The sequence below is a fragment of the Blastomyces gilchristii genome, assembly GCF_000003855.2.
Source record: "Blastomyces gilchristii SLH14081 genomic scaffold supercont1.8, whole genome shotgun sequence".
In the NCBI taxonomy this organism is placed as follows: Eukaryota; Fungi; Ascomycota; class Eurotiomycetes; order Onygenales; family Ajellomycetaceae; genus Blastomyces; species Blastomyces gilchristii.
In genome coordinates this window covers 854,737-877,104 of record NW_003101675.1, presented here as the reverse complement: position 1 = coordinate 877,104, position 22,368 = coordinate 854,737, and the positions used below count along the sequence as shown (strand labels likewise).

Here is a 22,368-nt window from a genome sequence, read left to right as displayed (position 1 = left end):
CCCCCTACCTCTATCTCTACCTTCTTACCACCCCTTCCACCCCTGTCCCCTCTACCACCACCACCGCCTCTACCGCCCCGCAACCCCCTTCTATCATTTCCACCCTCTACCTCTACCCACCCTTACCACCCCTTTCACCCCTTTCACTCTTTACCCCCTCTATCACCATCATCACCTCTACTTCTTCTACTACTCTCTTTCACTCTGTATCATCTCTATCATCATTATCAGATTCATCAGAGCTGTACAGACTGCAGAGTCAGCTATTCAATCTCATTCATGAATTCAAAAAAATACATATGACATCACATGAGATTTTTATTACAGAATACTTAGCAGTATATACTATAAATACAGAGATCAAAATGTGATAGAGATAGTAAGAGAGAAGTAGAGATAGTAAAAGTAATAGAAGAGACTACAGAGCAGTAGAGATAGTAATGATAATAGAGAGACTAGAGAGTGAAAAAGATGATAGAGAGAGATAATAGAGACAGTGATAATAATAGAGATAATAGAAGAGAAGTAGAATGATAAGATGAGAGTAGAGATAGAGAGTGAAAGTGATAGAGAGTACTGTGAAGTGATAGAGGCAGTGATAATAATAGAGAGAATAGAGGTGGTAGAGATAATAGAAGTGATAAAAAGAGTCAAAGAAGTAACTAACTAGTAGATGATAGAAGCAATTACTAGAATAATACCACTGTTCATGAATTTTTAATGAGGTGCATGTGATGTCACATTACAGTGTTTTTTGCACAGAAAAGTAGATATATAGAGAGAAGCTTCACATAAAAACTTTCATTGATTGTAGAGATGAAACAAGAACATGACTAGTTAGTTGTAAATAATATAAATATTCAGTCTGAATGTTGAGAATAATATAATAAGAGCCTGTTCAGTGCATCTGTGTGTACTTGTTCTTTTTATACAGATCTTCACTTTTTTTGAAAAGTACAGTCTTAATATCATGACTGTTCAGTGAACAGAGTGTCTGTACTAATAATACAGCTGCTTTTTACAAAGTATAGATGAAAATGATCAGATGTTCAGTGAATTAAACAGCTGTACTTGTATCTCTTACTAAGATCTTATGAATAAATAGTATTTAACTTCAACAGTGTGTAATGATGTAGAATAGCACTTTTAGAGATAATATAGTATAGAATAGTGTTCATAGTAAAGATAGTTAACTAATATTGATTAGAAGAAAGCTTATAAAAACATATTCTTTTTAAACTGACTCTGAACTTCATTTAAAAAGAATGTGTTTTATGAGCTTTCTTTCTTCATTTCAGAGCAGTGAGTAAGATGAAATAGTGTGATAGCATAACATGTAAGAATAAGTACTCGCAGGCGATTATTCAGGTGTTTGCAGCTTGGCATGATATGTACTGTTAACTACTAGAAGTATTTATAATAGAAAGATAAAATGTAGAGATCAAATGTATAATAGTATTCAAGCTGAGTTATAAATAGTATTCACAAACTTCAGTCTATATAGTTGTGTGTAGTCAAGGGCTGCTAACTCTATTGATTATATGAGAGATGGAAATAGAAGTAAAGAATTCATGAGAAGTAAGATTTCTTACATATTTTTCTCTCTCTAAGGTTTTATTCATGAAGTCTTTCACTGAGTGACTTCATAGAATCAGCTCAGTACTGCAGTGATACTCACTAAAAATTCTTTACATCTATAAAAAATCTCAGTGAGGAAAAATTCCTTATTATTATAAAGAGAAAAGAGTCTGTCACTCAGTTTCTTATTCTATGAGATTCTTTGTGATCTACAGATTCTTCTCTAATTATCACATAGATTCATCTCACATCTTTTATATAGAAGAGTTCTGATTGACTCTCAATTATTTTTATAAGATTCTTATATAATTATTATACAGATTTATCTCATAGATAAATCACTCTCTGTGAGATTATTCTCATTAAAGAGAAGTATTCATAAGTTAATCTTTCACTTATTCTTGTGAATCATTGTTCTTTGATACTGTAGAATTATAAGGAATTTTTCATTCTTTTATTAACTCTGTAGAATTGTAGAATCAAGATATCTACAGTCTGCAATCACTCTTTATAGTTGTATAGAAAGATTCAGATCTGTGATTTATAATTACTCTTTATTTACTAGAGTAATCTGACTATTCTGTAGAATTATTCACAGTGTAAGTAAATCTCTCTAGAGTAGTATAAATATCTCAGATCTGTCTGTGAAATCTTATCTTCTTTTCTCTTTTTCTATAATAACTCTTATTCTTATAAACTGTGAGTATTCTCATTCATCTGTGAAGTGTTTTCACTCAGATAACAGAGAGAGAGTATTTCTAACAATGTTTATATATTGATTCAAGAACTTTTCAAGAATAAAAATTTTTTCAATTCTAATATCTTATAAACAATGTCTGACTGCTGCTGAGCTTCTTATAAGCATTCTCATGACTTCTCTGATCACTTTTTATCAGCTGATAAAGCAGAGATGTCACTGCTTATAACAGTGTCTTCATTCTTCTCAGTCTCATCACTGCACTCAATTTTCAGATCAGCAGTTAACTTTATATCTTCTTCAGACCAGTTTCTGACTTCAAGCAGCATAGTTTCTCTCTTTGCTGTAAGTCTTCTCATAAGTAATTTCTTACAGATTCTAGCTGATTATTCTTGTAAAGCTCTCAGTTTTATCAGTGTCTTCTGCAGCTCTGTGAGTCTATAATCATTCTCTCTCTGTCTGCACAATCTGTGACCAGATATATATAAATATGTCTAGGTTCTCTATCAATGATTCTTGCACTGCAGCACATTTCTGCAATCTCATTATTAATAAGAGATGAGTTTCTGAGTATCTGCAAAATCTGAATAATTAAGATAATATAAATATCATGAATTTGTGATGAGAGTTAATCTGAGTAGATAAGCTCTCTCTTCACATCTCAATTATTTTCAGACTGAATACTTCAGCATAACTGAGAAAGTAAATACAGCTTTGTAAGAGATATCTGATCACACATGTAGATAATCAGTTCTTAAGATTCTGTTATAATTATATATACTCTGATGTTCAGCTCTTCTGAAGTCTGTGCATTTCTGACAGTCTTTATACTAAATATAACAATTGTCTGTACTGTGAATATAATACTCTCTGCTTCTTTGAAGAGAAAAATTGATAGTTATAAGAGAATTAAGTATCACAGATATTAAGAATATAAGTATGAATTTTCTTTATTTTTTCTTTATTAATCTCTAAATTATATTTACAGTTCTGTTTTTATTTTCTTATTTTTTAGCTTTTAATAAGAGTATGATTTCTTCTTTTCTTTGTATACACTGTGAACTGTTCATCTCAGTAGAAACTTATCATCTTATAGACTAGAGTTTATAAATAACAGTGTTAATATCTTTATTATAATCAGATTCTTAGTGAAGATCATATTATTCTGACTTATTAGAATTTATAGTATAAAAGTCATGTCTCAGCTTCTGCAGATGTTTTATCTACTTAGATAATTCTCAAGTGAACTTATTTATCTTATCAGAATATTCTTATTACTGAATCTTGAATCAGAGCTTATAATCTCACTTCTCTGAGTTAATAATTTCTTTAATCTGATATTCTCTTTCACTCTCTAGTACTTTATAAATAGAGTGATGAGTCACAGAATTCTTTTCTAAGAATTTCTTATATTTATAGAGTAAAGAGACATGAAAAATATTATATATCTATAACTCAGATAATAGTTTTAATCTATAGAACTATAAACTAACTTTCTTTATAATCTTATAAGACTCTGTCTGTAAGAGATTCAGCTTCTTACTAGATCTTTATATGATAATATTTTCTAGACTTAGTTAGATTTTATCATCTTTCTTAAAACTCTTTATAATATACTTGAAGTTATAGTATCTCTTCTAATACTCTTAGATCTTTCTTAAGAATTCACAGGCTTTCTCTCAGATCTTCTGAATTCTCTCAGCTTATTTACAGATATTATTATACTCTATAATATACTCTTGTGAGTTTATCAAGATTATCTGTGAATAAGTTTCAGTGAGTATTTTAAAGAGGGTTTTATCTGTGCTGACATGCTTTGAGTTATTATATACAAACTCTGTAAATGATAATTAATACACTCAGTTATTCTGATTATAATTGACAAAGTATTACAGATACTGTTTTAATATACTTATCAGATATTCTGTCTGATCATCTGTCTGTTAATAAAAAGTCATACTTAGATCTCATGAGATCTTCAGTATAATTATCAGATTAGATCAGAACTCTTCTATAAAGATTAATTCTCTGTCTGAGATAATATTCATAGATAATTTATACAATCAGATCATATTACAGATAAAGATATAAGTTAAATTTTTTAACTTCAGATTCTTATAGATGAGTATAAAGTGTGCTATTTTAATAAAGTAATTCACTATCATCAGCACACTGTTAAAGCAGACATCATATATATTCTTACTTTCAGAGAGGCTTATAAGAGTATTCATTTCTAGCTATTCTCAAGATTTCTATAAAATAAGTAGAGAAGTAAATTCTTTATATAATCTGAATTATACTATCTATGAATTCTGATAAACAGTATAAGAATTTACTATCTTTTTTATAAGTTCTCACATCTTCAGTCAGAAGTATTTTCTTATAAGTAACTCATAAGTTCTAGTATTTATAAAATGACTCACTAGAGAAGAGTCATGATATCTTTTAATAAGTTCTATGTATAGAAACTCATTTACAGATATATAAATTCAGCTCTCTCTTTATAAGAGATTATTTAAGTCTCTTTAATTCTTTATTTCTGCAGAGTTAATCTCTGTTATAAGCAGTTTCTGAATATACTGAGTATATTCATTCTTCAGTTGCAGTTCAGACAATCTGAATAGAAGATTTTATAAAGACTTATACTCTGTTTTCTCTTATATCAGATCTTTCACAGTGCTTCTCAAAGCTTATAAATTCTTCAGATTATAGATATTCTCTTCAAGAATTCTCACAGAGATTCTCAGAGTGTTGACTCTCAGTGTTATAGAGAGTAGTTATACAGACTTCTTCTCTCTCTCTCTTCTCTTCTCTCACAGAGAATTGAGAGACTCTTCAGTCAATCTTTTCATAATACTCAGTCTGAGTATCTTATAAAGCTTTTCTGTCTTCTCTAGTCTCTCTATATCTATTATTCTGATCTTTTTAATATAGTCTGATCTGTGAGAGAGTTCATTCACTGAGTTCTTAGTTCTCTTAATATATTCTATCTTGAATCAGAACTCACTCAGTCTCTAAGCTCAGTGAATCTGTCACTGTAAGAGTTTCTTAATTAAAGTAAACTATTACAAGCTATCATAATTAATTCTAATAGTAATCACTGTCATGAGACTCTCAAAGTAGTGATATCAGTAACAGAAGAATTTCACTATTATAAGAAGCTTCTGATTATAAATATCACAGTTAATCTTCATAAGTTATATCTTCTATGAGAAAAAGATTACTGAAGCTCAGTTCTTATTTAACTGTAGTTATAAGACTATTTCTGAAATTATAAAGAAGAAGATATCTGTCTTTAATCTGATTAAGAGTAAGAGATTAAAGTGAAACAGTATTACTGTATCTATAAATATCTATTTCAATCTTACAAAGACTCTACAAGCTTTTAAGATAAGAAAGTTCTTACAGTTCTTTCTTCTTAATAATCTTTTCATTCTCTGTTTATAGAATAACTTCTTCTTATTTTTACTCTTCAGTATGTCTATAAGAGTCAAGAAGATTCTTATAAATACAAAGATAAACTGTCTATAGAAATTCACAAAGCTTAGAAAAATCTGAATCTTATGAATACTAGTTAGCTCTGATTATAATAGAATAGTCTTAATCTATGAAGATTTCATCTGAATATCATCTGTAGTGATTATATATTCTAGGAAATTAATTTAACAGATACTGAAGTTATACTTTATAAGCTTAATATATAGTTCTGTCTCATCTAAGATCTTCAACATACTTCATACATACTCAGTATGTTCTTTCTTCTTCACAGAGTACATTACTACATTATTCAGATATATTATCATAAAGACATTTAGATATATATAAAGTGTTTTATTAATAAAAGACTGAAATACTGTAGAGATATTAGTCAGATTAAAAGATATTACTAGATATTTAAATAATCTCAGTATAGTTCTAAAGACAGTCTTTTATTCATTCTCAGACTGTATTTACAGTCATGTATATACATTAATTATATTCAGTTATATAAATATAACAGCTCTCATGAGACAGTTGATTATATTCTCAATCAGAGATAGAAAATAGCAACTCTTTATTATCTTGAAGTTCAGATTATAGTAGTCTACATATAATCTAAGATCTTCATTCTTCTTCTTTACAAATATCACAGAGACTCTTATGAAGATCTGTGAAGATCAGATAAAGTTATTCTTTAAATTCTTCTTTATATAGATCTGTAAGATCTCTGTCTCATAATAAGAGAGCTTATAGATTAGTTTTCAGAAGGATTTTTATTCTTCTATTAAATTTATTACTAGATTCTTCTTATAGTGAGAAGAAAGCTTAGCTATCTTTATTAAACTAAATATCTCTATAAGATCTTAGTATTTCTCTGATATCTGAAGCTCAGTTTTCATAACTGTAAGATTCTCAGATATTTATAAAGTTATTATATAGATGAGCTTGTCTTCTCTAATTAACTCTACAGTATCAACTGATTCTATCTCTGTAAGTAAGTCTGTTAACATTGATTAGAAGTATAAACCTGACTCATAGATAGCTATGTACAGATTGTGTCTTTAAAGTTATACAAGTCTTAAGTATATATTATCTATAATATCTGTGATAATTACAGTTTCTGTAAATCTTCTTCAGATTTCAGAGAGATCTTGTAATTCAAAGATAATTTTTACAAGTTTCTCAGTTCTCAGATCTGAGTTCTCATACTCTGCTTATTATAAGAGCAGATTTCCAGTTTTCACTATTCAGCTTATTCACTCTGTGAGTTTTAGAAACACTACAGTGACCTGAGATTCTGAGTTTATTAATACTTCTCATACTTACAGAGTAGTAGTACTGTGATACAGTCTCTTCTTATAAGTAAGTATTTTTATCAGAGAAGTAACAGATTCAGATATTAGTTTTAAGACTCTTAAGAAGACTGTTACTGACTAGACTGACCGCCGGGACCATGAATTTCACATTTGGTCTCATTTGGTCTGGTCTCATACATTTCTTGGCGTGAATCCCGCTGGGACTGGCTATCAAAAAAACATGTAAAGTGACTATATATCAGATCTTAAAATGAAACCATGACTTGAAAAAAATGAGAAAGTGGTCTCATTTGGTCCCATTTAGTCCCATTCTTGGCATAAAGTTACTATTTTTAGACATTTTAAGGTTTTTTTTAGACTATTTTTTAATTTTTTAAAAAGTAACACTTTTTGATAATGCTTAAATGAGATTTAAAGTCATTTAAAGCAATAAAAATAATTTAAATTGAGAAGTGGAAATCATGGTCTCATTTGAAAAATGTGACAAGAGTAGACAGTAAGTCTCACTGAGACAGTATGAGACTACTATCTAATGTTAAAACCGTGTAATGAGATCAGTCGAATTGGTAATGAGACTATCAAAAAATCTAGTCCTGATCTCAGACACGGTCACATGGTCAGTCTATTACTGACTCTGTCTGTGACTTCTTAAATTTCTATTTTAATTTATTTAAACAGTTTGTGCAGAGATATTCTGATTTAGAATAGATAAAGTAGAGTCTCTTTTTCTTAATCTCTCTATTATACACTCTATTTATAGAAGCTTATAAAGCTCTCTCTCTCTGCTCAGTAGTCAGATATGAATCTCTCTATATCTTATCATCTTTCTCTGATAAATCTGTTCTCTGTTATTTTAATTCTTACAGAGTTAATTAGTGATTCACTCTCTGCAGATCTGTGACTCTCACAGTGATCTATAAGTAATGAATGAGAGTTATCAGTTTCTTCAGAGTTAAGAACTTAGAGTCTTACTTAATAAGCTTATTCTACATATCTTTATTCAGTCTTTTTATAAATATTATTATTCAGATCTTGTTTCAGAGCTCTGTTTTCACATATTTTAATTTACATTATAATTTTATAAAGTATTATAAGTAGTCTTTATCAGATTTCTCATCTCTTTTTCTAATATTAATAATCACAGCTCAGATATTCTCTATCTGACTCACAGAGTTCTTTAACTTATTCTCTAGATAGATCTTAAGAACAGATTAGTGAGATCTCTTATAATCATTTTCTAAATAATTCAGTCAGTTCTTAGCTTCAGTGTAGTAGAGATCTGTTATTATATAGATAACAGCTTCTTCATCTTTCATATTATATAGTCAGGCTTGTAAGTCAATTTTAAATACAAACTTGTAAAAGCTTTTATAGATTGTGATTTAATAAGTAGTCTTAAGTAGTAACAGCTTAAGAAAGTTTCTTTTCAGTTTATAAGTATCTCTGAAGATTATATCTAGAGACTCAGTTTAAGAGTGTTTACAGAGCAGTAAGTATTTCTTATAGAAAAATAGCTTAATTCTGCAGAAAATGCTTAAGAATGTTCTTCACTAAGATTGATTTATTTATAAGTTCAGAGAGTTTCTTTATTACAGATGTAGAGAATAATGTTCTATAAGTAATTGATAAGTTCTCTGAGACTTTTTTCACAGAGATTATTCATGATTTGAGTGACTACTTCTGAGTGTCTGCAGTAGAGTTTGCAGAGATTAAAGTATATAAGTTTCTAGTTCTTTTAGTTATAACAGATGATTGCTGACTGACTGAGCTTGAAATATAAGAATAAGTACTCACAGATAATTATTCAGATATTTGCAGCTTGATATAATATATACTGTTAACTACTAGAAGTATTCACAGTAGAAAGATAAAATGTAGAGATCAAATGTATAATAGTATTCAAGCTGAGTTATGAATAGTATTTGTGAACTTCAGTCTATATAGTTATGTGTAGTCAAGGACTGCTAACTCTATTGATTATGTGAGAGATAGAAATAGAGGTAAAGAATCCGCGAGGAGCGGGATTTCTTACATAACACCAGCTTGCTACTAATAATTGATAAATACACTATTTTTAATGAGATTCATTATTGCGTTCAAAAAGTGTGATTCAAAGGTTGCTTGAGTCAGTGTACAATTACAGGTGTACACCAGCTTCTTATATATTATACACTAAATTAATTGATGGCCGCTATGGCCTCTTTACATTCGTAAGCAAGTTTGAAAGTGATCATGTTATTATTCAACAGTTATACATTCTTTCAAACTACATCCTCTCTCACCAGATTCAGTCACGCTCACATGATCATGACATATGCCCTAGCTTCATGCGGATTAGCGCGCCACTACCTTATGAGAAGAACATAGGGTTAATTTACAGTGATTACACCGTGAATTCATCATTTCACCTGTGTCACATGTCACTGATTATAACACATGTTTCATCATTATATTCAGTGACATGTCACTGAATATTAAATGTTAAGATGATGTTGAGACAGTGCAGAACTTTCTAACATTATTATAACACTACTCAGTATTTATGTAATTAACAGATATTATTATCAGAATACTATTAAGATACTATAAGACACTGTATACTGTTCTGTCAATGAAATCAATACTATTAAGCTAGTTAGTTATCTATTACTCAGTATAATAGCTGCTATTCATTAACTATCTATTCTATCTAAAGAAATGAGATATCTTAATTACAATACAAATATCTTATTACTCAAGACTTATATATTAAATAATTATCATTTTTATTACTATTCTGTATCAGAATGTTATATAATACTGTCTTTTAAACTATCAGTAGTCTGATAATAGTGTAATTATCAGAATTCTCTTATAAAATCAGCAGATTCAGTAAATAATCATGTATAATATAATATAGAGAAATAAGTGTAAAGAAAATTTACTTAACTTCTTTCATTTTATAGATAAATATAATTGTAATTCAGTCAAGCTCTGTCTCTTAATATTAAATAATATTTCCTTTTATGAGAGAGATTCAGTGAATATGATTTCTAGTTTATATATTAATAAGTTAATAACTGATTGATTAATTAATTAATTAATTGATTAAGTAGATATACTGAACTGAGAATATTAACTTATTATAGAAAAGTATTAAACAGTGATCTGATTTCAAAACTAAGAATTTATTTTAATCAGTATCATAGAATTCTTATAGCTTATTAAGAAATGAATAAAGTAATTCAAGCTTGAAGAGATTTATATTATTATTATTATTATTCTTCAATTATAGATGTATGCAGTCAGAGACTATAACATCTACCTGAGAACTTTAGTTCTCAGGGTTTTTTCTATGTCTGTAAAGTTAACTATTATACATTCATCAATTTCAGATATGTAAAATCAGAAAATTCCAGCTCAGAATACAAAAACTGTTTACAAATTGCAGTGTTTTAACATCTTTTGATACTTTGAAACCATTTGACAATATCATGACAAAAGAAAAGAGAAAAAGAACACAGTCTCAAAGATAGACACATTAAATAGATAGATAGAAAGAAATTGAAAGAAAAAGATAAAGAAAAAGATAAAGTAAAGAGAGACTATAACAAAACAAATTATTAAAAGAGAGTATATAGCTGTTTTAACAGACTATATCTGATTGATTTTCTTCTCTTTATATTCAGATAATTCTGAATTTAGTCATTTTCTTATAGCTGCTTGAGTTTCTGATAGAAAGTCTATTAAGTATTTAATTTCTGTCTCAGTTGAGAATAAGAATCTCATATTTAATTGATTTAAATCATACTTCTCTTTCAATCTGGCTCTGAGACTATTGTATAATGCACAGTGTATTACAATATACTCAGAATTCTCATTTGTATTGCAGAATGAGCATTCTATTGAGTCAAATCTATCATCAAATCTTTGTATATAAGATTTGAAATAGTCATGTCCTAGTTTCAGCTGTATTATAGATGAGAATATTTTCTTTTTACATTTAATTGAACAAGATTTCCACTTGGGTTTTGTTTCAAATCTTGAATAATGTATACTTCTTTTATTTCTGCCAGCTTTCATTTCACTTGTCTAAACAAGATTCTTTTATTTTTCTCTTTATAAAAGATCAGAACACAATTTTTTGAATAGATCTGCTTAATTCTGCACTCTTTTTTACAGCTGAATCAGCCAATTAATTGTCATGAATATTTATATGAGCAGGAACTCAGTGCAGATGAATTATCAGCTTTAATATTCTTCTCTTTTGAATTTTCAAAACAGAGTTTAAGATCAGTTCAAGATTCATTTGATCATTATAAATCTGACTATTTCTAAGTCTTTTTAAAGCAGCTTGACTATCAGAGAATATTCATATCTCTTTCAAATAATTTCCTCTTTTATGAGATTTTATTTCAATGAGTTTGAAAGCTTTCACTATTGTAAATAGTTCAGCATCAAAGACTTCACATTCAGAGCCTAGATTTCAGAAATCTGAGATAAAATTAATATTATCTTCAGTATAAGCAATGCCTGCACCTAATCTATTCAAGTTCTCATTTTTTGAGTCATCTGAATAAATCAGAATAGAGTCTTTTATATTGATTGTAGAAATTCTCTTCAAATACTGTTTATATTCTTTCTCTTTTGATAGTTCACTTATTTATAAGTCTATAAGAGATTCAAGCTTTTCTCTCCAGAAAGATAACTTCTCATGATCAACTTTTTCAACATTTAAAGAAGAAAATTGATTTTTAATCAGAGAGCATAGTCTGTACAGTTGAGAAGGCATTTTCTTTGAAGAATTATTTTCATTCCAATCAAGAAATCTATTCCAATCCAGTTCATTTCCAGAGTTAATTGATGAAAATGAAGAAGAGACTCTTTCTCTGATTATATGATTTGAGCTCATCTTTACAACTCTCAGAGCATAGTTTATACAGGCCTTTTCAAATCTAATAGCAGAAGGAGGAATTGAAGCTTCAATTTCCATTGCTTTAATAGAAGATGATTTGAATGCTCTCAGAATTCTTCTCAAGGCTCTGTTTTACAGACTTTGAAAGAGTTCAGTGAAATTCCCTTGATTATTTCATCAAACTTGAACTTCATAATCAGCTACTGATGTAATACAGGCTATATATAACTGTCTCATAGCCTGGAAGAATAGACCTCTCTCTGTATTTGATAGTCTGATTATGTTGTTCAATAGTCTTTCTGTCTTGACAGTTCTTTATTGAATGTGATATTTAAAATTCAACTTGAAGTTTAATCATACTTCTAATCATTTGACATTTACACTGAGTTTAATCTCTCTATTTAAAAGAGTTAGAGATAGTTCTTTCTCATTAAATCTAGAAAAGAAATGAATTAACTCAGTTTTATCTATATCAAATTGAATTTAATTGATATCTGCTCTAACAAAGATTTTCTTTACAGCTTCTTTAATTACTTTCAAATTCTCTTTGATAGTTTTTGAGCTGTAGACTAGATCAATATCATTCATATAACTCAGAGATTGCACTATTCTCATATTTCTATTTTTGAATAGATATGCAGTGTATATTGCAAATAAAATGAGTGAGATTGAAGATCTCTGTGATACTTCTATTTTTATCTCAGTCTTGTCTTGTTTCATTCCATTAAAGAAGAGTTGTATAATTCTTTTAGACATAAAACAGTTAACTCATTTTATTAGAGAAAGTGACAGTTTTAATATCTTCAATGTCTGAATTAACTTTGACTTTGAAACATGATCAAATGCTTCTTTTATATCAATAAAAACTGCAGTTGAGATCAGACTCTCATGCTTTGCTATTTGAATATTATAAACAACTGAGAGAACAGTGTCAATTGCAGAACACTGTTTTCTATCTCTTATTTATTCACTGAATAAAAGAGAATCATCTATAGAGCTTATAAAAGATAGTTGAGTAGCTATTATCTTTTCTAAAACCTTTTCTAGGCAGTTCAATAGAGATATTACTCTATATGACTTAGAAATTGAAGTTTTTCTATTAGGTTTTACAAGAATCACTTCAGTGGCTTCTCTCCAGCATTCAGAATGATATTCATTTTTCAAGAGATTGAAAAAGAGCTCAAAATATTCATTCTTTAAGTAGAGATATGTATTTTGAATAATCAAGTGATTAATTGAATCAGGACCTGCAGCAGTTTTAACAGAACTTGAGAAGATAGCTGACTCTAATTCATCTTGTGTAAGATCAGGCCATTTCCAGTCATTTTCATCAATGTAGTTGAGAAGTGATATATTCTCTTTCTCTGAATCTGAATCTGAATCTGATGAGTTCTGAAAGAGAATTCTCATGAAAGCTTGACATTTTTCCTCAAAAGAGTTTGCTGTATATGATTCATTCTGAAACTCATATTCTAAGGCTGGAAGTTTTGCTACACTTCTTGTTTTAGTATAGTTAAAAGCTTTAAAAACTTCCTTCTCTTATGCTTCTTCAAGAAATTTATTCCAGCAGTCTGTTTTAGCTCTTTTAATATTTGAAAAATATTCATTTCTGACAGCTTTGAACTCTTCATCAGATATTACATCATTTTTTCAATCTCTTCTAGCAGTAGCTAATTCTTTTCTTTTAGATGAGATATTCTCATTTCATCAAGGTTTTGAATACTCAGAAGATTTTCTTTTTGAAATATTATCTCTAACACTTGTTAGAATAATAGATGTAATAAGCTTTACTCTATTCTCAAGCATTTCATTTGAGATATCTTGACCAGAATTTCAATATAGCTCATTCTGTCTTTCAGATTTTAACAGTTTTATGCTTTCTTCAACTGCTTTTCAATCAGCTTTTTCAAAGTTATACTGATTAGAGAGAAGAGGATTTTCACTCATTTGTTTTTCACTCAGTTCAATATTAAATTGAATAATCTCATGATCTGATCCTGATGTCTCATTTGAATTAATAAACCAGTTTACAAGTCTTCTTTTCATTAGATTTTGTGACATGAAGATTAGATCTATAATAGACTTCTGTTTCATACCTTTTCTAAAGAATGTTTATTGATCAGACTTATTAATCAAATCTATTAAATGCTCAAAGGTTCATTCAATCAGATTATCAGCTCTCACTGCTCTCTTGCATTCTGAATTTCATCAGAGATGATGTGTATTGAAATCTCCTGCAATTATAGAGTTTCTTGATGAAGTTATGTTCAGAAATTCTCTATCAATTGTTCAGATATTGTTATTTTTCTTCAATGACTTTTCATTATAGATATTTATGAGCTGTATAGTATCAAACTCATTTTCTTTATCTATAATATCACTCACCAGAATATCAGGGTCAGATATGATATCAAATCTTAGATTAAATTGATATCTTGATCTCTTTCTTTCATAGATCACTACTCTTGACTTTATCTCAGACTTTTGAGGTAAAAAGCAGTAGTAGCTTGAATGAGAAATGACATATTTTTGCTCAGCATCAAAATTCGGCTCCTGAAGCAGTATAAAATCAACTTTTTATTCAAATGCAATTTAAAGATAAGAATAAATACAATTTGAGTTTCTATTCACATTATTTTGAATAAATGTGATTTTTGAAGAGTTTTTAAACTTTTTTTATTGTTTTTGTTGTATATTCATACTAAAAGAGAGTAGAGTAGAATCTAATCACTATCATCAGATAGTAGATTATAACTGTTCTGAAAAGTAGAAATCTCAACTGCTTGCATTATATCTAGTTTATTATCAGAGTCATTTCTCAATTCTCTAATCTTAACAGAAGTTTGAGAATTCAAATTCTATTTACATTTAGCTGAAGAATTGAAGTTTGAAGACTTAGATAGTTGAGAGTTTCTTCTTTTTAAGCTTGTAGTTATAAGTCTACTGACTTGACTCTTCTCTTCAGTTCTAGATTGACTTTGAGCTTCATCTTTTCTCCAGTTCTTTTGAGTTCTAGAAGCAAACATACATTCTTTTGAGCTAGATGCATGTTTTTCTTTGCAATTAGAGCACTTAAGCAGAGTATATTGACAAATTTCATCTCTTTTTGAGCATGTTTCACATTTATACTCACTAGTTTTGTAATCTCTGGCACAGAATGCACATTTTGAGTCTCTAAAATATGAGATTGCAAAGTGTTCATATCTTTGACAGTTTAAACACTGTGTTTGAGCTTTGAGATTCATTCTTGAGTCTTTGTATTCATGAACTCTCATTTTCAAATCTGCTACTCTTACTTCAGAGATCTTTGACTATTCAAGTGTTTTTATATATACTAGAACAGAGGCATTTCTCCTGCTTTGTCTGAACTCAATTGAATTTAGTCATACAGGCTTCTTTCTCAGTTAAATAGAGTTGTATTCTTTCAATTCATTTTTAAGAAGTAGCATTCCTTTCTCACAGTCAAAAATTTCAACTGGAATATTATAAAGAATGAATTTGTCTCACTTTTCATCTCTTTCAGATAGAATTATTGTGTTTAGCAAAGATTCTACTGCTGACTTTCAGAGATTCTCATTCTGAATAAGGAATTCAGCACTGAATTCAGGCATTGTAGTCAGAATGATGAAGTTTCTAAAAAATGATGACTCAATTGAAGCTATAACTGATTTTTAAACTTCAATATCAGTCATCAACTGAGAAAAGAACTGCTGATTAATTTCATTTCTAATTCTGAAAATGAGATTTGAGTTTAGCTTGTTTCTTTGCAGAATATCCTGATTTGAGACTTTGAGAATAAGTCTTCTATTTCTGAAGATTTGACAGTTTTTCTCTTTTTGCATTTTCTTTTTCACTTTTCTATGAATAGAGGCATGAGCAGTATTCTTCTCAGTTTTCTCAGGATTTTGAGCAGGTTTTAAGACAGCAGGTTTAGAGACAGCAGATTCAGCTGCTTGAGCATATGTTTTCTTCTGATTCAAAGAAGAAGAAGTAGGAAAAAAGAAAGAAGAAGAGCAAGATGAAGAGTCAGTGATTGTACTAGGAATTTTCAAGGTTTTTTAAACTATGTTTGAGATTCCAAGTTTGAACTTGATTATCTTCTGTAGTTGTCTAGCCTGAGTATGAAGAATTAACAGAACTTCTTCATTCATCTCACTCAGACACTGCTTTTCAAGAATCTTGCTTGCTTTTTCAAGTTTCTGTATTTCAAGAACTTGTTGTTTCTCTATTTCTTCTTTCTTTCTTCTCTTCAGAATTTCAATCTCAGGAATAGCATTTGAGAAAGCATCTTTTTCCACATCAACTGAGTGTATTTTTGAACTCATTGTTTTCACTCAATGAAAAGTTGATCAGACTGTTTCAATTGAGATATTTCTAAGTCTGTTTTCAATTGAAAAGTTGATCAGACTGTTTCAAAAGAAGAATAAAAGACTTTTGTGTATAAAACACCTGATTTTTTTCACTCTAGTTCAGTAACTAGATTAGATTTTTGAAGAGAATCTAATAAACTAAAATTGATTTTTAAGATAAATCAATAAAATCTTTACAATCTCTTTCTTGGGATACAGTGAGGAAAAGTATGATATCAATTGATAATAAATCAGATGATATGACAGTTTTTGAGAGAAAAACTGATAAAAAATAAATTAATTTTTTACAGAGAAATTGATTAAAACTATTCAATTTTATTCTAAATCATTCAATTCTTCTCACACAACAAGTGTGCAACTCAAATCAGTTAATAAAGAGTGTAAAAAAGAATTAAGTATTAATGAAAGCTCTTCAGCTACTGAAAAAGTAATTCTTACTTAAAAGAATATGAAATTATGACAGAAAACAACTCTGTTTTTAATTCTTTGTAAGAATATTGTGTAAAACTCAGAGAAAAACACCTTACTTTTTCAAGAGAAGTAAAAAACTATTTCTAAGATCTTTTTTTTTTTTTGCATTAACTGCTGCAGAAGAATGAGATAGAAACTGCTAAGATATACACTACTGTATACTCTCTATCAAGACTTTCCCTCTTCAGAGTCTTGATATTATAGAGAATATAAGTCTGTTTCTATATAATAATATAAATATTGTCAGCGGGATGTAGAGGAACTGGTTATTTATATCTCAAAATAGAAGACTTTGTCAATGATTATATCAATATAGAGTTAATTCTTAAATTCAATAGAAACCTAGTGTTGCTGTTCTCAATCCCTTGCAGAATCTATTGAATATTGAGGTATTAAAACTAGATTTAATATATCTCACTGTGCAGGGATCAAAGGCTCAGTCAGATCTTGAGATATACTGATTTTATAGTTGTTGTGTCTGCCGATTATGTATCGAGTACAGTTGCTGAGGTATCTTTTTGTACTTTTCTGTTGGGGATGGGCCAGATTGAGAGGGGTGGTACGAGGGTGAGACTTGGCATTGATGTCTAGATACACTGAAGACAGACCGCGGAGGTTGCACTTCAGAAGTGGCTGTTGATTATGTGCTTGATATTATCGCCGAGGTATCTTTTTGTATTTTTCTGCCGGGGATGGGCCAGATTGGGAAGGGCGGTACGAGGGTGGGACTTGGCGTTGGTGTTTTGGAACATCAAAGATGGACAGGGTTTTCGCGGAGGTCGCTCCTCAGATATCTCCACAACTACAGATCGGGGATCTTCCAAAATCGAGAAGATTGGTGCATATGGCTAGGTCTCTTCACCTTACAATTTGTATGGCAATTTGGCCCGGGGTTGTGGTGTGGTAGGGGAGAATGGGGGATAATCCCACGCAGGAGTTCTGAACGACGTCTGGTTCACGTTTGGCTGGATAACTCCACCACCACACGGGGTATGCGGTCGGCGATGGGGTCAAAATGCTCGTATGATCGAGGGCTTTTCGATGGATCTATCGGCGGGTTCTTATTCGAAAAATCGAGCGAGTTCGTGGTGGAGCGGTCTCAGAATTGAAAGAGATTTATAAATTATATACTAACTTTCTCTGATATCTTATTTAATAATAGATAATTAAAAATCTTTAAAGTAATATAATCTTTTATTAACTTTAATTTAATAGAGTAGTTCAGTGAATTATTATTCTTATCTTCAGCTTCTTTATTTATTCTTAATAGATTATTGAATAGTGCTGAGTAAACTGTATATAAATCTTAAATCTTCTATATCAGATATATATCAGAGCTGTTAAAGAAATCTTTTAATATTAATTATAAAGTTCAGTGAAAGCTCTTCTATAAGAGTAGTATCTTTTTCATATTTTAATAATTTATTCATTATACTAGATTCTTATAGTTCTGATACTTATTCTTTTCTATTAGAATATTATAGTTATTAAATACTGTATATTCTTTAATCTACTTAATATAGTGTAAACTAATATATATATTTAGCTGTTTCTTTATATACTATATAAGCTTTGCTTTTTTTATATAATCACTGATATATGTGATGACAGTACTTATAGTTAAAGTAGAAAATAACTGATAACTAACAACTGAATCAGCTTGAAATAGCTTAAATATCACTGCTGCTCTGACTGCTGCTTTAATAAGAAATTATAGTTATTAATAAGCTCTTAATATGATTTAATAAGTCACTTCAGAATCATTTTCTCTCAGTGATTAAGATATTAATAGACTATTATTTCTTATAACAGCTGTATATATCTGAATAATAAGATCAATGAGTGATTAATTTACTGCTGAAAATACTATAGAAATAATCTATCTAATTACTGAACTGAGTCATTTCTCTCTAAGCTTATATTATAAGATAAGAGATATAATAATTAAGACTTAGATATGCTTCTGAAGTTAATACTTCTTAAGATAAGTAATCAGTGACTGTAAATAATTTTAATTATAAGAAAAAGAAAATATCTATAATATTTAGAAGTATTCTAGTTAATTATATAATAATAAGACAGAGCAGATCAGTAATAAGTATGAAATTTCTGATATTTCAGTGAACTCACTATAATATAAATCAGAAGAAAAAAAGAAGATTAAATTCAAACTTAAGTATATTTAAAAAAGAGACACTGTCTATGCTGTTATACTCTGCTCTTGATATATTTATTCTCTGTATGTGAGATTCAGCAGATCATTCAGTTTAAACTGAAGATGTTATATATAATGATAAAATCAGCTGTTATTATATAGATTATAGTTCAGATTCAGCTGATTTTTATCATTAATAAAGCAGCTTCAGTATAATCTTCTTACAGTTAATTCTTTGATCTCTGTATTACTATTTTACTGCAGTATATCTTTAAGAAATGCAATATAAGATATAATAATTCTTATCTTTTCTTCACTAATATTCATCATAACTCTCTCACAATTCAATATAGATAAGTTATATAATAATACAGTAACAGTGTTGAGAAAATTGATACTATAAGAATCAAAGATTAGAATAAAAATATTGTTTTACTTTAAGTACTCAACAGCACTTAGTGCAGAAATCATATAAAAACTTATCAAGCTTCAGTATATGTTCTGATATAAATCAAATTCATCAATAAATAATTGATATGACAGGGAAATAACTCATATATCAGAGTAAAATATGCTTTTCAAAAGATCTTAATTATATACTGTAATTTTTAACTCAGTCTGAATCAGTGAAGATTTATAATATAGTTATATCTTAATAACTTCAGTTTTGATTCTTATAACTCAGTGAAGAAAATACTGATCTTGACTTTTATATATTAGCAGATCAGAACCTGATTCAAATACTATATTTATATAAATATTAAGTTGATTAAGAACTTGAGTAATTAAGATATATTTCATTTTATTCTTTATTGTAATTATTTTGAAGAGATTAAATAATAAATTCAAGAACAGTAATCTTTGTATAGTCTGTAGAGTATAGTGAACAGCTTCTTAAACTTTTAGAACTATTATATAAGATCTTATATCTGAATATCAGTGATTACATTCAATAAAATACACTCTTTCAATGTGAGATATATTATTCAACTCTGATTTATAAAAGTATTTGAGATTCTCACACTGATACTGAATAAAATTGAAAGAAAAAATAGATTTATTTAATGAATATTATATAAAGTTATTAGAATAATATTTAACTGAGCTTTCTTAACTGTGAGATTGCCATAACTCTGTGAAATTATTGACAATTTCTATCATTTCTATATGCATTTGTCACTGAAAAGTTGACAATTTAAGAAGAGCAGATATCAAGAGAATCAGATTTTAAAAGTAGAGTGATCTTATAAAGAATTCAGTAAGATTTTTATAAGCAGAACTCAGAGTTAATATTTACATTGATAATACTATTGAAATTGAGGTTTTCTTAACTGATAAAATCAGAAATTATGCTCTGTATTACTTTTTCAGAGTTGATAGATCTTCAGAGAGCAGACTTATCAGTAATGTATTCTTCAATAAATACAGAATTTATAGTAGTGATTTGTAGTTTTTTCAGAAAATATCTGACTCTTCAGCTCAGAGTTTCATTATCAGAATAAATAAATTCATTTCAAAGTTACTGTGTTTGTAAGATATATTAATTACTGAATCAGAATCAATAAATTAATCAGTAATAGTAATAGCAATTGCATCAGTAGCTGGTATTTTAATATTATCAGTAACTGACTCATCAGAATTCTCTTGATTATCATTTTCAGAAATATTCTTCTCAGCAGCTGCTTTCAAAAGCTACTTAATATGCTCAATATTATCAGCAGCATTCTCATTATATAACTCTGTCTTTTAGAGAATGTTAGTTTTTATAATAATAGAGATATCAAAAGTGATAAACTTACTGAGAATAGCAATGCTTCTTTACTAAGAGTATCATTATCTAAATCACTGTTAATGAAATCTTCATTTACAGTTTTTAGAAAAGAGAGACTCTGATGTTGAAATTTCAATTGATTATCTCTGAATTCTTGTCTAGAGATAGATAGCAGATAGTGTTTCAGATTTCAATTAAATAGATTCAATATTTTACTTTCTGATATAATTTGTAGGAAAAAGTTGCATAGTTAAAAAGATATAAATGAAGTAAATGAGCAGTCTTGATAAAATAAAGAGATGAGATTAAATTACTGAAAAGAAATATATTAATAAGAGCTGCAATCAGTGTTAAATATTATCTTAATAGTAATAATCATACTTTCTTTGTTATATTTCTGCAAGTAGCTGATTATTTTATCAGAATACTATTAAAATTCTATTAAAATTCTGAAAATAAGCATGATTATAGATCTCAGTTTAATAGATCTCTCTGAACTCTTTCATCTGATAGGTTTACTGAGACAAATCATCAATTTTAAAAGAAATCATATATTGATATATCTGTATCATAGAATGAACATAATGATATCAATGAAGAATATCAAATAGATAAGAAATCAAACTCATCTCTGATATTCAGTGATCTGTCAAAGAGATGTCGCCGAATTCAGCACTCAGATGCAGAAGTGTATGAGAAGGAAATTCAGCTGACAGAATAAAAGCTTCATGTTGAAATCAGATGAATGTATTTTCTTACATTCTCAAAGAACAATCTGAATAAGATAGTCACAGAGGTGATAAAAACAAAGAATAAAACCTCATACATATTCTCATCAAGCTGAATTACAATACTTGATGCAATAAAGACATGAAAGTCAAGAACATTGAAAGAAATGAAGACAAGTATTTTCAGTATTTCAGATCTTAGCAAAAATCTCAACTTTTCAGCAGAATATATCAAGTCTCTGATGAAATATCTTGATCTTTCAGTGAAATATCTTAAACCTCTGCTGGAATATAACAAACTTTTAGTGAGATGTAATAAACTCTCAATAAGATATCTTAAATCTCTGCTAAAATATATCAACTTTTCAGCAGAGAATCTTAGACAAATCTAAACTTTTCAGTGAGATATTAAAACTTATCTGATCAACTTAGCTAATCATTTATTGATATAGAATCATGTTCAATGAGAGAAGACAAAAAGCAGAGAAAGTTCAGTGATAATTGAATTACATAACTGTTATGAAGAGTTGACAATCTTTGATTATTTTTATAATTTATTTACTGCTGAAAAGTTCTTCTTGGTTTTTTACTGAGCACAGAGAATTATTGACTTTGATCAATTCTCTGAGTGAGAACAATGATATATGAAATGTAAGTTAACATCAGTTTGAAAAACATCAGACTGAGAAACAAGAAACTGATTCTGAAAAATAGAGATATATACAAATCTGATAACTCAAGTTAAAATATTTGATGATGCTGATATAAATGAAAATTCTGCTGAAGCTATACTGCAATGGCAAGATATTCTGATATTTGAAAATCTTATAAGTGATGTTTCTGAATATTGACAAATTGCTAGAGATGATTTTACAGAGACAATTCAGAATACTCTGACAGTTAAAAAA

General features: G+C 28.8%; 1 protein-coding gene across 1 annotated transcript; it reads left to right on the top strand.

Moving 5' to 3' along the window:
* Nucleotides 1-17,299: 17,299 nt before the first annotated feature.
* BDBG_17083 (uncharacterized protein) lies at nt 17,300-17,915 on the top strand (the record flags this gene model as incomplete). The annotated part of the gene is made up of 1 exon (XM_031724881.1): nt 17,300-17,915. Exon 1 carries the CDS (start codon nt 17,499-17,501, stop codon nt 17,913-17,915), a length of 417 nt encoding a protein of 138 aa, XP_031578372.1. The 5' UTR covers nt 17,300-17,498.
* Nucleotides 17,916-22,368: the final 4,453 nt, after the last annotated feature.